Genomic DNA, 14299 nt, shown 5'->3' with positions numbered 1-14299 from the left:
CAGTAATAAATGCAAGATGGCAGATCTTGTGCTGGTAGTGGTCGCTCTGCGGTTTGTTAAAGAAGGAAATGTCAAACTGGTTATGGCTGTTTATTAATAATTTCAGTCACAACGTAAAGGTAATCACATCCGGGGCCGTTTAGAATAAAACCTGTACATGCCTGAGACATGGGGTTACACTGGCTGTAAACGTCGTTCATGAAAAACCTGTAGGCATCTCTCCACGGCGGAGGCTCAAATGGCACGTACACTTTCTCATAAACATTATGCAACTTTCTGCCTCAGCTTTCAGTAGCTATTTTAAATAAATATTGTTTTGTGGTTCTTCTTCTTAAAGGGAATCGTGTTTGCCCTGATGTTTAGCACGACTACAAATTCATAGGCGACTACAAGCTCTATTTTGGTCTATTTGGTTAAAAAGGGGACATTACTGTATGCAAGAATTAGTCGAAACTTCACATTTTTATTTTACCAAACTACACATATAATAGCTTTCTTTCACAGAAAGAATCAATTCATGCAAAGAATATAACACAGATAGACAAAGTGTATGTAGGGATACACAAACACACACACACAGACACGCATACACACAAATTATCTTAGCAGCATTAAAATAAGGGAAGTATTGATAGTTTCAGTGATGCTGCTCATTGTTTTAGTCTGGGGAACAAAAAGCCACAGCTGGAAATCATCACATACACAAGTTTTGGTCATCTTTTTTCTTTCTTTTTTTTTTTTTTTCTTTTACAGCAACTGCAAATTCTCCTGCATTGTACAGAGCTTATATGATACAGCTTTGCTTGTTTCGCCATTAGCGTTGCATTTTACCGAGGAACACACTTCCGTTAGATCAAAGTAAAAGAATATTGTATACGTATCAAGGAAAGCAAGAACACAGCAGGGATGTCCCTTTTTATAAATAACAGTTTCACCCCTCACCAAGTCACACGATGGATAGCTAATACTGTTAAAAAAAACAAAAAAAACAAGGAGAACATGCTTCATATTTCTCTACGGGACACAAGTGCTGACCTTTCAGACTCAGTTACAGCTCCATCACAGGCTAACAGGGCTTTTCTTTCTTATCTTGTCTTTGGTCATAACTCTTGATGTTGCTCAAAGTGTTGTTACTCTTTACGAAAAAAAAAAAAAAAAAAAGCTTCAGGTGTTTCGGGAAATGCGCAGACCATGTACATTTTCGTTCCGCCCGATGTCCGGCAGACGTGGCTCGTGTGTGATCTCGGATAAAATTAGTCAGCAGGTAAAGCGGATGTTAACTCGTTAGCTTAAGGATTTGAGAATATGTAAACAGCAAATAACTACATTCACTCAGGTGCAAGTGCATTCTTACCTAAACATCAGTAACACATAACACTATGAAACAGATACTCACTCACACAACGGCCGTGTTAGTTTTTCAGATATGCGCATATGTACTAGTAATATTGAGGAGCAGACTGCGTGCTGTTGAGCGTCTGATCATGTAAAATGCTCGGTGATGTTGCTTTTCGTGGCCAAACGACTGATGATTATTCAGTGTTCATTCTCACTGAAATGTCATTTTCATCGACTATGAAGCATCGGCAGTGCTGTGCTATTTTCAACAAAAGTAATTATTCACAACACAGAAAAAAAAAATCACCAATATGGTGTTTGTCGAATAGCCACCAGTTCTATCAGCACTTGAAGAAACTTTTTCATCATCGCAGCAAGAGACATCAACTTTATTGCCGTGACAGTTCAAACGGGCGACGCTTTCAGATGCTGACGTCTACTCGACCGCGATGTAGGCGGAGACTGGCTCTTCACGGCATCGCGGCACAAAACGCGAGGCGGCTGCGTCTGCAGACGGGCCGGGCGGCTTCGCAGTCTCTCGTGTCTCGTAGGTAAGAACCTCTGCTGGTTCGTCCGCCGACTGAAGTCTTTCGGGTTTCGGCGAGGAAAAGGTGAGAACCTCGGCGTTTCTGTCCTACTTGCAGGTGTGCACGTCGTAGACCCGCACGCACTCCTGACAGCTGACGTAGCAGCACCAGTGGAAGATGCAGTGACACTTCTCCTTCCTTTTCTCAGTCCGGGTGTTGTGACCTCGGCCGCAGCACAGGAGGTCACAGCCGTCTATGCCATGGGACGTCAGGTTGCAGACGCGGTCGCGGGTGCCGAAGGAGCCGGTTTCCGGGTTGGGGTCGCAGAAGTTGGGCGAGCCTTCGTAATAAACCAGGTCGCGCTCTGTAGGGGGCTTGAAGTAGTTGTACTTGGGCCTCAAGGTCTCCACCCATCCACGGGACTCCTTGTGTTTCTCCACCACCATCTCAGAAGCGCTGTCATACTTATCCTTCATGTAGTCACCAATAACTCGGAAGTCGGGTTGAGACCACCAGCACGTCTTGACCTCACAGCTGCCTGAAAGCCCGTGGCACTTACACTTCAGGAACGTGTTGTCGTTGAGCGACTAAGGAAAAAGAAAACAAAGCTATATGTTAAAAAAAAAACACCCGAAAGCAGAAGAACACAACTAGAAAAGGAGACATTTAGGGAAACGGACCATTCTTCCCGCCTCGTTATTGTGGCGGTTCATTGCAGATCGCGCGTCGGGGCGATTCTCCCTCGCGTCGGCGAACTCTCTGGACACCATGCTCCCAAAGTCCACGTCCTCGCTGCAGCCGCCCCACTTCCACCCCTCGCCGGGGGGGCCCTTGTGGCGCGTGTCGCATCCGCAAATGGTGGCTGAGCCCTCTGCGCAGGCGCGGGTCACCGCAAACGCCACTCCCGCGGAGGCAATGGCGTGGACGAACGCTGACTCCCGAGTGGCTGCAGAGAGAATTAGAGAGACCTGTGAGACGCGCTGCACAAAACATCTCGGGTGTAAATAATCACGGGCTGCCACTAGAGCTCTCTGTTTGATTTTTTAGCATTTTGAAGATTACACGTTTTTTGTGCGATAGCTGTGATTAATAAGAAAAAATGTAGGTCGCCACCTGTGCCACCTTTGCGTCAGCAAAGAAAACTCAACCCGAGGCGAAAAGAAAAAACCTCAAACAAGCTAAACGCACTCATTTGTTATTGTTGGCCGCCTGTGATTAGCTTGTGCAGCATCTAGCGAAGTGTACAAGCGTGTGGGTTCATTCAGCCCAGACATCAATCGTCCTGTCTCTGAATAAGGCCAGCAAGGCCTCTGTGTCTCTGTCTGACATAGCTAACTGATGAGTCAGAGGGATCAGGATCTTCCAGAGAGATGAGAGGAAGAGACGAGCCTGACAGGCCTATAATTAAGAGACTCAATTAAGCTTTTGAAAGGTTAGGAAACAGCCTCACACTGTGGGGACAACACACAGATGCATGGAGATGAGTCTTCAGTGACCAGATATGCAATCCCCCCGTTTCTCTCGTGTCCTTTCCCTGTCGGCTACTTTCGCCTGATTCATCATGACTGCGACTTGCGTGTGCACTCGCGCGGTCTTGCACAATCACGACAGGAGACGAGAGAAAGAGGGGAGTAAACATGAAAACACACGACTTGGAAGAGACTAAAGAGACACGAACAAATGGTTAACGATCGGTGTTGAAATCTCGCATGCTGCCTGTGCATGTGTTCGAGTGTGTGTCAGAGGAACAGCACATGCTTCTGTCTAAAGAACAAAAATGATAGAAGTACAGAAAGAAGAAAGGCGTATAAAGGGAGTACGAGCTCCTCCTTTACAGCAGGTTCCAACCAGTTTGAGGACTAAAGGGCATTAGAAACAATGATGCAAGAGAACTACTGGCATCCTCCGCCACCCATTTTATAACGCTACTGTATATGTACAAAGTTACTATTGTTCACAGTACACCTGAGCCGCTGGCCCTCGTCCAGTCTTAATTTCTGAATCGAACACAGATCATTTCACTTGATATATTCTTATATTAAGTAAGCAAAATCTAGCGTTTGGAAGCTGCCCGCGATGATTGATTGCACACCGCCACGCATCATTGAAAACCCACCAAGTATGAGTTTCGTGTTTTTAATTACCACGAGTGAATGGAAATGAATATCTGAGGCGTTAATCTTGCGTTAATCTACAATTTCAAACTTATTTGCGAAACATCTCCGAGTATACTCATCTGTTTAAACAAATACTTGGCGGTGTAGTGAGATTTTTCCCTAATATATAAGATTATAGCGTACAGCATAGGCATTGATTTAATTTTCACGGAGCTTTTCATAGAGCGTTATTCTTTCTCTGGAATGCTTACTGGAGATCGTACAGTCATACTGCAGTGCATAAGAGGGCGCAGGAGTGAAAACGGGGGAAAATGAGGATTATCTTTGAATGGACTGAGTAAAAGAGAAGGATTGGGGCACATAAAACAATGGCATGGCATCTTTCTGTGCGTGTGATGGGAGGCGCTAACCTGGAAACAAATACACCTGCAAACTGGTGCCGACTTCACCTGGAAACACCACCTCGCCGCCGCTTTTCTTAATTTTATGACCAGTTTACGGCGTTTAAGGACACTTTTCCTCGGACAGTTCTTTTCTACCGGTCTCTGCCAGACCCAGTCAGGCTAAGTGGTCCCTGCAACCTGCTGGGGGGTTGAATCCCCTATTGTGCTGCCACTGTCACGCTGTGTTAGTCCCACAATGGCCCCAGATATTTTATATGAAATTTGCCCTGGCTAGTGATTAGTGGGGACCAAGTTAAGTCATAGCAACAGAGAACTATGCATTGGCTGGACCCCGCTTGTCGTCAGACAGGGAAATCCCTATTCAAATGGTTTAATAAAACAATCTAAAGGGCGTGTGAATGGGGAAAAGCACTTTTTCTCCTGCTTAATCTCATGGTTGCGAAGATATTGTGCTCTGAGCAGTGCCCAGCAGGGAGTGGGGCTAAGGTCCCCCCATCAACTCCATTTACCACACCCCTTCTTTCTTTCTTGCCCAGAGTTAATGATATACTGGTGCGCCAGCTTCCCTCCCCCAGCACGGAGAGACATACGTCTCATGAAAAGCAGAGACCTCTTAGCTCATCCTAAATAGTTACACTTTCTCATCCTCAGGTCATAGGTCGTAACACACATCCCCTGACCTTTTCCTGGTTAGTTTAGATGGGACTTGATGACTTAGGGGTTAATTTATTAGGTGTATTTCCTGGTACACAAAGCTGCCTGGATGGGGCAGAGGTGCCCACGGGGAATTTAAGATAAGGCAGAGCCACGAGAGCATGAAACTTTCCATTGCATAATGGGAGATTGCCATGAATTTCATTTTAATTTAATGGTTTCAAGGAGAATGGGAGCTGCGCACGCCTCTACTTGTATGGGTGGTAATACCTGTGAAATTGTGACTGTCCACTTCTCGCAGCTAAGTTGTCCTTTCTAATTCTATCGCATGACTCAGAAACGGGAGCATGATTATACCCATATAGTATGAAGGTGTTCTGTAAATACCAAGAATGCCGAAACTGCTCTGGGATCGGCTCCGCGGACTAAGAACACCTGCACAGCTTTCTATTACCTTTCATCAAAGCCAGATTCCAGCAGTGCATGTTTTGACACTTTAGTTAATGTAAATTAATGAGTGCTGACGCAGACATAGCCTAGAGCTAGGCCTCGTGATTTGGGGTGTGGATGGAGAGAGAAACTTGGAGAGAAAATCTGACTGTGTGTAAGGCGGAGAACATGATACACACATTACATTGCATTGCTCACAAAGGACTGATAATGTTTAATCACAGGGGACATGGGCACTTTTGTGCATATGTGTTTGGAGTTATGTAAATGCTCTTGGATGCAAAATCTATCAAATATTTTGCATTCCTCTTTAGTTTTTGGTGAATTTGCAAAATAGTTTTCTGTCCTTAAATACCCATGTCTTTCTTTCATGGGTCCATCTTAATCCACCTCTGTAAAACAAACTTCCAGTGTCCTTGGTGAAGGTGAGGTGGACACGGGCATTGACGGCCTAACTGACAGGAACTAAGCCTCTGAAGCCTATAAAGGTGCCCACTCTTCCTTTCAGCTCCCTCCACACAAAAAAAAAGCAGGAGGAAACTGACACACAACAGTCTGAATTGCAGACAAACAGACACCAGAGAGGACAATGGCTCTGCTGCACTGACAAACACCAGCATCAATCAAATCCAGTGAAATGGAAGCCCTCTCCTACTAAGCCCTATCAAAGGCTTGTGAGCCCCTGAGCCACTCTCCTTGGCCTTTGACAAAGGCACTTAATCCAGCCACTTTGACCTCTCACATTATTAAGGGCCCGAGTGACCTTAATCCAATCAAAATGATTTACTAAAGCCCAGTGGCTGCTTTCTCTTTCCAGTCAGTACCCCTGCAATTTAGGCCTGGGAGTGGAGGCAATGGGAAAGATGTGGTGGCATTTTGCACCACAATAGGGTTGGGATCGAGAACCCCTATCGTTAGCCACCTACTTGAGCTCAAGCCTCTTCTATCAAGTGGCTCAAGAGTTTATTAAAGGCAATTGCCCTCCAACCTCTGGTGTTTGCATCAATCTTCCGCAAACTAGGTGACAAGTTGAGCTCCCCCCACCCCCCCGACCCTCAGCCACAGCGTTCTGAGCTCATTCTCAATTTTGAAGCCCATAACTCATTTTGGAAATAAGCAAGAAGCAACCGAAGAGGAGAACGTACAGAAAACCTATTCAAGGAGAAATACGCCTGTTTGCTTTTAGCTGTCTTTCCAAGAATTAGATTAAAAGATTAACAGCACAACGTCTGTACTCCAAATATGATTGTGTAGCCAGTGGCTGGTTAGCTTATCACAAAGGCTGGATACGGAGGGAAACTTCAAACTCGGCTCTGTCTGAAAGTCACACTGGCTACACCTCCATCGGCCTACGTGAACACATTCAGATGCGGAGTTCTTGGTTTTCTTGCTTGTTTTTTTTTGTTTGGTTGTTTTTGCACAGTTTGTGCGATGGACAGTGGGGATTTCTGTAGTCTACAGTGCTCATGATCAGACACATACCTGAAAGTCATCATCACATAAAGAAACAAAACAAGTTTTGGAAAACTTGGTCTCCGTTGAAAATCTAGCGTTGGGCACTTTAGAGGAGAAGCGATCACAGGGGATCCCCTCCTAAAGAAAACTCCAACAAGACAGAACTCACTCTACTAATTGTGTACATTATTTCATGCACACAGGCCTCTCGGAGCTTGTTCATTCTAAAGTCTATTTAAACAAGGATTTAAATCGGCACAATGAATGATGCACACAGGGGGTGCAGCTTTTCTAATGCAAATATAAGACAGAGGGAATATAGAGTTATTAATGGGACAGTTGATTTTTCAGTTTTTTGGGTTTTTTTTGCACAAGTTTGGAGGCAGTAGACTCTAGCGTCTGTTGTATTTGTCCAAGTAATGTAGATCTCTGACTGAATTCTGATGTTTCTTACCGTTTTGTGAAATGTTCGGAAAAGGAAACTTTAGACAGTGGCTTTGGCTTCCGTTTTGCAAACCCAGGGAACACCGGTAATTTTGAGAGCCAGTTTCTGCATTGAGAGGTAAAACTTAACGAACAGTCTTTGTGTCTTATGTGCAGTGTTACCTTTGTCCAACACCGGCCCAAAAATGGCCAGATTGTCATTGACTGTGGTGCAGTTCCAGCGCCGACCTCTGAACTGGTGCTGGCACTCCTGTATGCCAATCTTCACCCCCTCGGCCACGCTCGGCATGATCTCCACATAGTTGCGGCAGAAACGCAGCTGCTTGGGTACCAGACCCGGTATGCTGCCACAAAGGATAGGTTGAGTGCCCATTGATGAGTACTGGTGTCCCACTGCCAGTGACCTGGATGAAGAGAAGAAGCCACGGTGTCACTGCATTTTCATAATTACATCTGTCTGAGCCTTCATCCACTGACATAACACCACTCAAACGGGAGATTAATTTCCCTCTTGGTGCGGTGTAATGCCACGTCTGAGTATTATTGTGTGTGTTTATTTGCTGTATCAGATGCTACCATTAGGCGTCCGTCCTTTATCCCTTCAACTACCCTCTCCGCAGACACCTGGCCTTTGTGTGTATTGAAATTGCAGCCCTGCTGCCGCACAAGCAGCCAGTGTTTCTGGTTAAGATGAAAGTCCACAGTGCATCTAGGGGTCTTCATAGACCTTAAGCTGACAACTTGGAAAACTGCACCTTGTTATTAACTGTCCGCACACTTAACAGGCCTTCAGCTTAGACTAATAAGAGTGCAAACCCACATTGAAACTTCAGAGAGTGTATTAAGAGTAACACGTGAACAACCCCCCCTCCTTCTTTTTTCCTTTGAGGAAGGTATACAACAAGTGCAAACTTGGTTCACTGATTACATCTCTCTGTCTTCATGCCTTTATTGCTTTCTCTCTGTCTTTATTTTCTGTGTCCTCTCAATTAGGACTTTGTGGAACTAGTAATCACTGAAATGGGATATCCATTGTACCGGTGCATGGTGGGTAATCGGACCAATTTTGGGGACGCATTTTGCTGTATCTGGCCTTTACGTCTCTGTTTAGGCATTTCCACACCCCAGAAAGATGTACCGATTCACACTAGTCCCTTTCTATACTTATTCATCATGTAATATCCTAGGACGTTTGATCTGTCTCTTATTCATCCTGAAGCGTGACAACAGCTAAAAACATAAAGAGTTATTTTCAACCACAGCCGCATGCAACAGACCTTACGTCAGTGACTGTAAAAACAGTTCATTATTTTTACACAGCATTCTCACTTTGCCTAAACCTTACGTAGCCTATTCTAGACGGCTTGATGTGGATGTTAAGCCATTTGTTCCGAAATCAGATCTACAATGAGCCGCCGGCCTGTAGTGTTTGCCTTCTGTGATTAAGGTACCGCAATCAATATTTAGACTCTTGCATACTGTCACAGAAGAGCGAAATTATTTAATAGCGTAGACCTCTATTATCCTTGGCAAATGGATGACAGAGTAGTTACAAAGTGGCTTGTTGGCAATCCAGACAATTTCCCATCATCTGTCTATTATAGACTGCAGGCGCACTCTGATCATCATCATCATCCTCTGAGTGTTAAAGGCTTGATAACAGCTACCGGAGTTTGTCGGTGGCAGCCCCGGAGCAGGTGTGCTGTGTTTTTTTGCTGCTCAGTTAGCTCACTATCCGCTGACCTGTTCACCGTCGTTCAAGGACTAATAGCTGATCACAGCAAGATTACCAAAATTCCTGACACGGGCCTACAGGCAGTACTTTTTTTTCTTCTTCTTCTTCTAAATCCTCGCAGCTCCTGAGACAAACGACCCCACGCTGGAGGCTTCCGATGAATTTCCAGCCTGTTGAATACCTCAATTAAGCTTTGAAATTTAAAGACAGATTTTCGGTTTTCATTATCATGCTTTAATGTTGTCTGTCAGGTGTCAAGGTGAGCCGTCAGCTGACCCAGGGAGTGAACCGCTGTTATTTCCCCCGAGCGAATGTCAGAGTAATGCGTCACATCGGTTTGAACACAGTTTCTTGCTTCATTTCTGCAGACGAGACCGCGCTAGTTAATCATAAATGAGACATCCAGTGAGCGAGCAATGGCAAGTTGAAAATTATTGCGGAGGAAATTACATTTGTCTGCAGTTCGTCTGCTGCCTACAACCGTCGGTGAGCCGCCGCGCTCCTGTTACAAATTGACCTCTTCTTGGCCCTTGTCAATCCATCTGCCCTGAAGCAGATCACCCCCAGCAAAAAGCTGAGCTGGTACAGGCTTTGGGTTTGCCGCTGACGCACACGGCGCACTGCGCACTGCGCACAGCACTTCCTAAAAGGGCCATCACTGTGAGTTTTTTAATGGAACTGACAGAAGGCGAAATCAGTTGCTGCAGGCATGAATCTTTTGCAAGTTGTAATCTATTTTCAGTCTGGGCTTGAACCTACTCTGCATTTGCGGCACAAATTTTTTTTTTTTTTTTTTTTTGCTGTTTTAGCAGCTTTTTCTATGTTTTCTTACGTGTATGAATCAAATGCATCTCATCAGCAGAAAACAGCACAGGTCAATGCTTTTAGGAACAGCGAATGAAACGCGGATTCCTCCTGACCAGAGTTATTGATGATCCTCTGTACTCCATATGACTACACCTGTACGGGTCAATTTGCATGCATTTGTGCCAGGTCATCTTCTTTAATCTCTCAAAAGTCATCATGAGTCAGTGTGCTCAGACTGCTCCACTCATGTGTCTCTGTCTCTTCGGGGCTGAGTAATCCATGCCACCTCTTCCTGTGTTTGGAAATGGCCTATGACAAGAGGCAGGGCATGTTCCACCAGGGGTGATTTATGATTTTTTAAGATGTGATTGCATAAAGAACAGTGTTGTTGGATACCGGCTCCAACAACTGTTTAAACCCAACTGCAGGTATTTTATGTGTTGCTTGGAATTCAGGCATTTACTGAACGCTCTTGACTTCAATCCCCCCTGGTCCCTTCTGAACATGCTTTTATCTCCAAACACACAGAGTTTGGTGCTGCTAAGGTTTATGTCGTCAAATGATCACTCTGGTGAAATAAATAAATGCTCAAGCAACACATATGGGACATTCAATTTTTGTCTCGGTGCAGACTTTCCCCCCTCTCATCTAAGTGTATCCAGCGCAAGTTTAATGCATATTTCAGCAAGCCCAAGCAGGGTGCCTTAGAATTACCACTTTACTCGTGGGCCCTGAGGCCTTGGAGCCGACTTTGACATCAAGAGAATATGTTTGGGAAAAGGAATGTGCGGCAAGCTTTCACCTCCAGGTATTTATCTTCTAAGGTGGGGTGGACTAGGGAAGGAGGCGGTGGGGTGGCGGGTGCAGCCAGGCTATGTCATGGCAGGTCGAGTAGAGACAGACATGAACCTGTATCCCCTCAGACTGCCGTGGCGCGGAGCTCGAGCGTGATGCGGCTCTGATGGCCACTTGAAGGCACGTTCGGCAGCTTCTGTCAGCAAAACATCCAGAGTTGCTTTTCACAGAAGCGATGCGCTCTCAGATAGCTGGCATGCTGTTTGCACACGGGGAGACAATGCAGGCACATTGAACGCAATCCAAAAGGAACCGCGCTATTTGACTTGGGATGAGTTGCCATGAAACAAAAAAATACATCTTTCAAGTGGAAAAAGCTCAGTCCCACTTCAAACCCAGAGGTGACTTCACGTCCTATTTTTTTTTTTTGCAGGCAAAGATTGTTTGAACTGGTGGGAGTGATACAGCAAACCTGCTCTCATTTTGTTTACTCGCCACCCTGTTGCTTCTCTTCAATCACTGACCTGACCCACCCTCCAAAATCAAACCATCAATGCTGAGGTTAGTTGTGGCAGAATGGAGACCTGCCTTCCATTGTGTTACTCACAACTGCCTGGGGAAGAAAAAAAAAAAAAAGATTTGTATGCCTATGTAAGGGGAAAACACAACCCTGACATGCACTGACAACCAAAAGATGCCCACATTTGGGGATTAAACACTTAATGTCCGAACCAATAAGTTGGAAAATAATAAATCAGCAGTGAACTGAAATGGGTCAGTTTTTTTCCATCTGCGGGTCCAGAGGGCCTAGATCAGGATTTCCTTCCAGCTGAGCATGTAATTAGTTTCTCATCAGTCTTACCACCAGGGGACCCATTAAGGGAAGTAGATTAGGGTACACCCAACACCTAAGCAACCCCAAATATTGAATGATTTATTAGAAATCAGTCATCGTTTGTTGTTTCTGTGCAGGCTGTGATTGATCTGTGTAGCTGATGGATGAACAGGAGTTCCCTCGGGAAGATGCAGCGGCCCAAAACATCCAGAAAATCAAATCTAATAGTTTTTTCACTGTGGGGACTAGTTAGACATTATTTTCAAGATTTCAAGTTTTTTTATTGTCACTCTGAGACACAAGGCACATGAATCTAAATGAAATAAATCTCAGAAACAAGAGAATGCAGAGAAAGGACAATAAAGGATAAGCTATACGGGGACGTGTTGGGCATTACTTTGCAATAACACTACTGCCAGTAAATCACACAAGAACTGCATTAGACTGATTGTGGAATGAATTAAAAAGCAGGGAAGACTCCTCAGCGCCGTGCAGAAGTGTTTTTTTGCTTTTTGGCATTTGACAAAAAAGAGGAATAAAATCGCAGAATTGACAACAAATGACTTGACGTTGTCTCCAGCTGTGTCTGCGTGCATGGTTCATAGTGAGAATACGCCGGAGCTATAAAACAGAAACGCACTGACAGAGTTTCATTCATAATTATTCATATGTAAGCAGTATGCATGAACATCCTTAGACCGCAGACGGGATTTCATCTTCGCTCTGTGCCACTTTAACACCCCCCCGCACACAGACACACGCAGGCACACACACATACCCCCCCCCCCCCCCCCCACACACACACACACACACACACACACACACACACATTTGTCCGCGTACACATATAAACACGCACTCAAAGTTTGCACCTGCTGCACTCTGAAAATCAAATTTGCTCTCGATGATCAAATGATCAAATTGCACCATTCAGCTGCAAACGTGCGCAAATGCATCAAATATGAACTTAAGTTCAGACGGAAACGAGCTCTCTTTTTTTAGCAGTTAGCTTTGGTTTCTACAGGTATGTTGTATCTTTGACATGATCAAAGTGGCAATAGCCTAGTATTAAAATGTTCCATTGCACTTTCTGTAGTCCTTAAGGAAACATGGAGCGACTTTACGCAGACATGTCCCGCTGCTGTCAGGGGAGAAATGAGATCTATAAGCGCTCCAACTGACACATAATCGGTTCATCAGATCATCTTCAACATTTTTTTTTTCTCTCTTTTGTGCCGTCCGGACATAATGAAAATAAAACTTACCACCAGATGGGATAACCTGCCATGACATGCGTAAGCCCACAGAGCAACAGGAAACATCCAAGGTATATCATCCTTAAAGTTTCGCAAAACGTCTCCAGCAGAATGCCTACATGCGCGCTCCTCCGCGCACACAGATATTTAACAGCAGCAAAGGGAAAACAAAACAAAACGAATCTGCACTGATAGATCTTTAATTTCTGTCCTGCCAAGAAAAACGGAAGGAAAATCTACCGTTCGCGACTACTCGTGGCTGAACTCGGGAGCCAAATATTAAAAGTTAAAAGCTGCTTGCTTTTTTTTAGGACCCAATCAGCAGGTATTGCCAAAGGGGGAATTCTGATGATATGTTCCCTCTGTTGACTAGTCAGGCAGTTTGAACTCAAACACCAGAATGAGCTAATTTTAAGATGTGTTTTAGTGCTCATTGAGTATTGGTCGCATTAGCATGCAGTGTGTGTGTGATATATAATGTTGTTTAAAGGAGAGAGGGAGGGTCTGAGGGATTTTAAATAGACATCGGAACCCCTGTGGATTGCGTAGCTATAACAACCTGTCCGGATTTCACTCCCTGGCTTGAAGCTTCTAAAATGCAGAAATAAATATGTGTGAATTGCTTAAGACCACTATTAACGCCCCCAAATCCTTTATTTGTGCCTGTTTGCCATGAATGTAAAATTAGAAGCTTATAAGTTTTTTCCTTGAGAACTGATGGGGGGACAATGAACTGAATAAAACTGTGTTTTTTTATTCCCCAAATAACCCCCTGATTATTTATTTTATAATGTGATATGTGGAAAAAACTAAAACCAGGATAGTTCTTTTAAAATGGGCAATGAAATATTAAAACTGTGGCTTTGATACTTTTTCTTTGCATTAGACGCACCCTGCGATGTGCATATATGCATAAAATTTCAAACTCCGAGTATTAATTAAGGCAGGACTCTCAACTGTTACACTGCTATAAATGTCCCCAGCTTGATGAGCATTTAAAACTGTCTGCAGCTTCCATGTTATTCGAACGAAAATATCCGATAACACTGACCGCACCACTGACTTTAACTGTCTGTTTCTTTTTCTCACTGTCAAGTAGCTGTTGATAGCTGATCTAATAGGACAAGGACCTGTGTCTCATTTAAAGGCAGTGGGGCATATCTTAAGATAATTTTTTTTTTTTTTAATCTGTCTTATTGTGCAACATCAGTGACTTATCAGGTTGTGTCAAAGGAAGAGGATAAGATTAAATCAGTTTTTCTGGAAGAAAAAAAACATTTTTTTAAACATAATTTCTCAACACATGAAAGCTTGTTGTTGTTTAGTGAGATATGAAGTACTGGGCTAATAGGCATTATTTAATTGTAAATAAATAAAAAGCGAATCCATGCTGCAGCAACACTTTAGTAAAGTTTGTTTTTGCATGGATGGAACTGTAAATGAATTACTGAGCTGTAACGTTTTCATGTTGCCGTTTGCTGA

The 14299-nt window shown here is 44.1% G+C and overlaps 1 protein-coding gene across 1 annotated transcript; it reads right to left on the bottom strand.

The window, feature by feature from the left end:
• Nucleotides 1–435: 435 nt before the first annotated feature.
• On the bottom strand, nt 436–13413 carry wnt3a (wingless-type MMTV integration site family, member 3A). Its single transcript, XM_047588566.1, has 4 exons — nt 12827–13413; nt 7552–7793; nt 2546–2811; nt 436–2452 (listed from the first exon to the last, which is right to left on the bottom strand). Exons 1-4 carry the CDS (start codon nt 12895–12897, stop codon nt 1973–1975), a joined length of 1059 nt encoding a protein of 352 aa, XP_047444522.1. The 5' UTR covers nt 12898–13413; the 3' UTR covers nt 436–1972.
• Nucleotides 13414–14299: the final 886 nt, after the last annotated feature.

Source organism: Mugil cephalus, chromosome 7, assembly GCF_022458985.1.
Source record: "Mugil cephalus isolate CIBA_MC_2020 chromosome 7, CIBA_Mcephalus_1.1, whole genome shotgun sequence".
NCBI lineage: Eukaryota > Metazoa > Chordata > Actinopteri > Mugiliformes > Mugilidae > Mugil > Mugil cephalus.
Note: the sequence above shows the minus strand (reverse complement) of the source record. Positions and strands in the feature narration are given on the sequence as shown.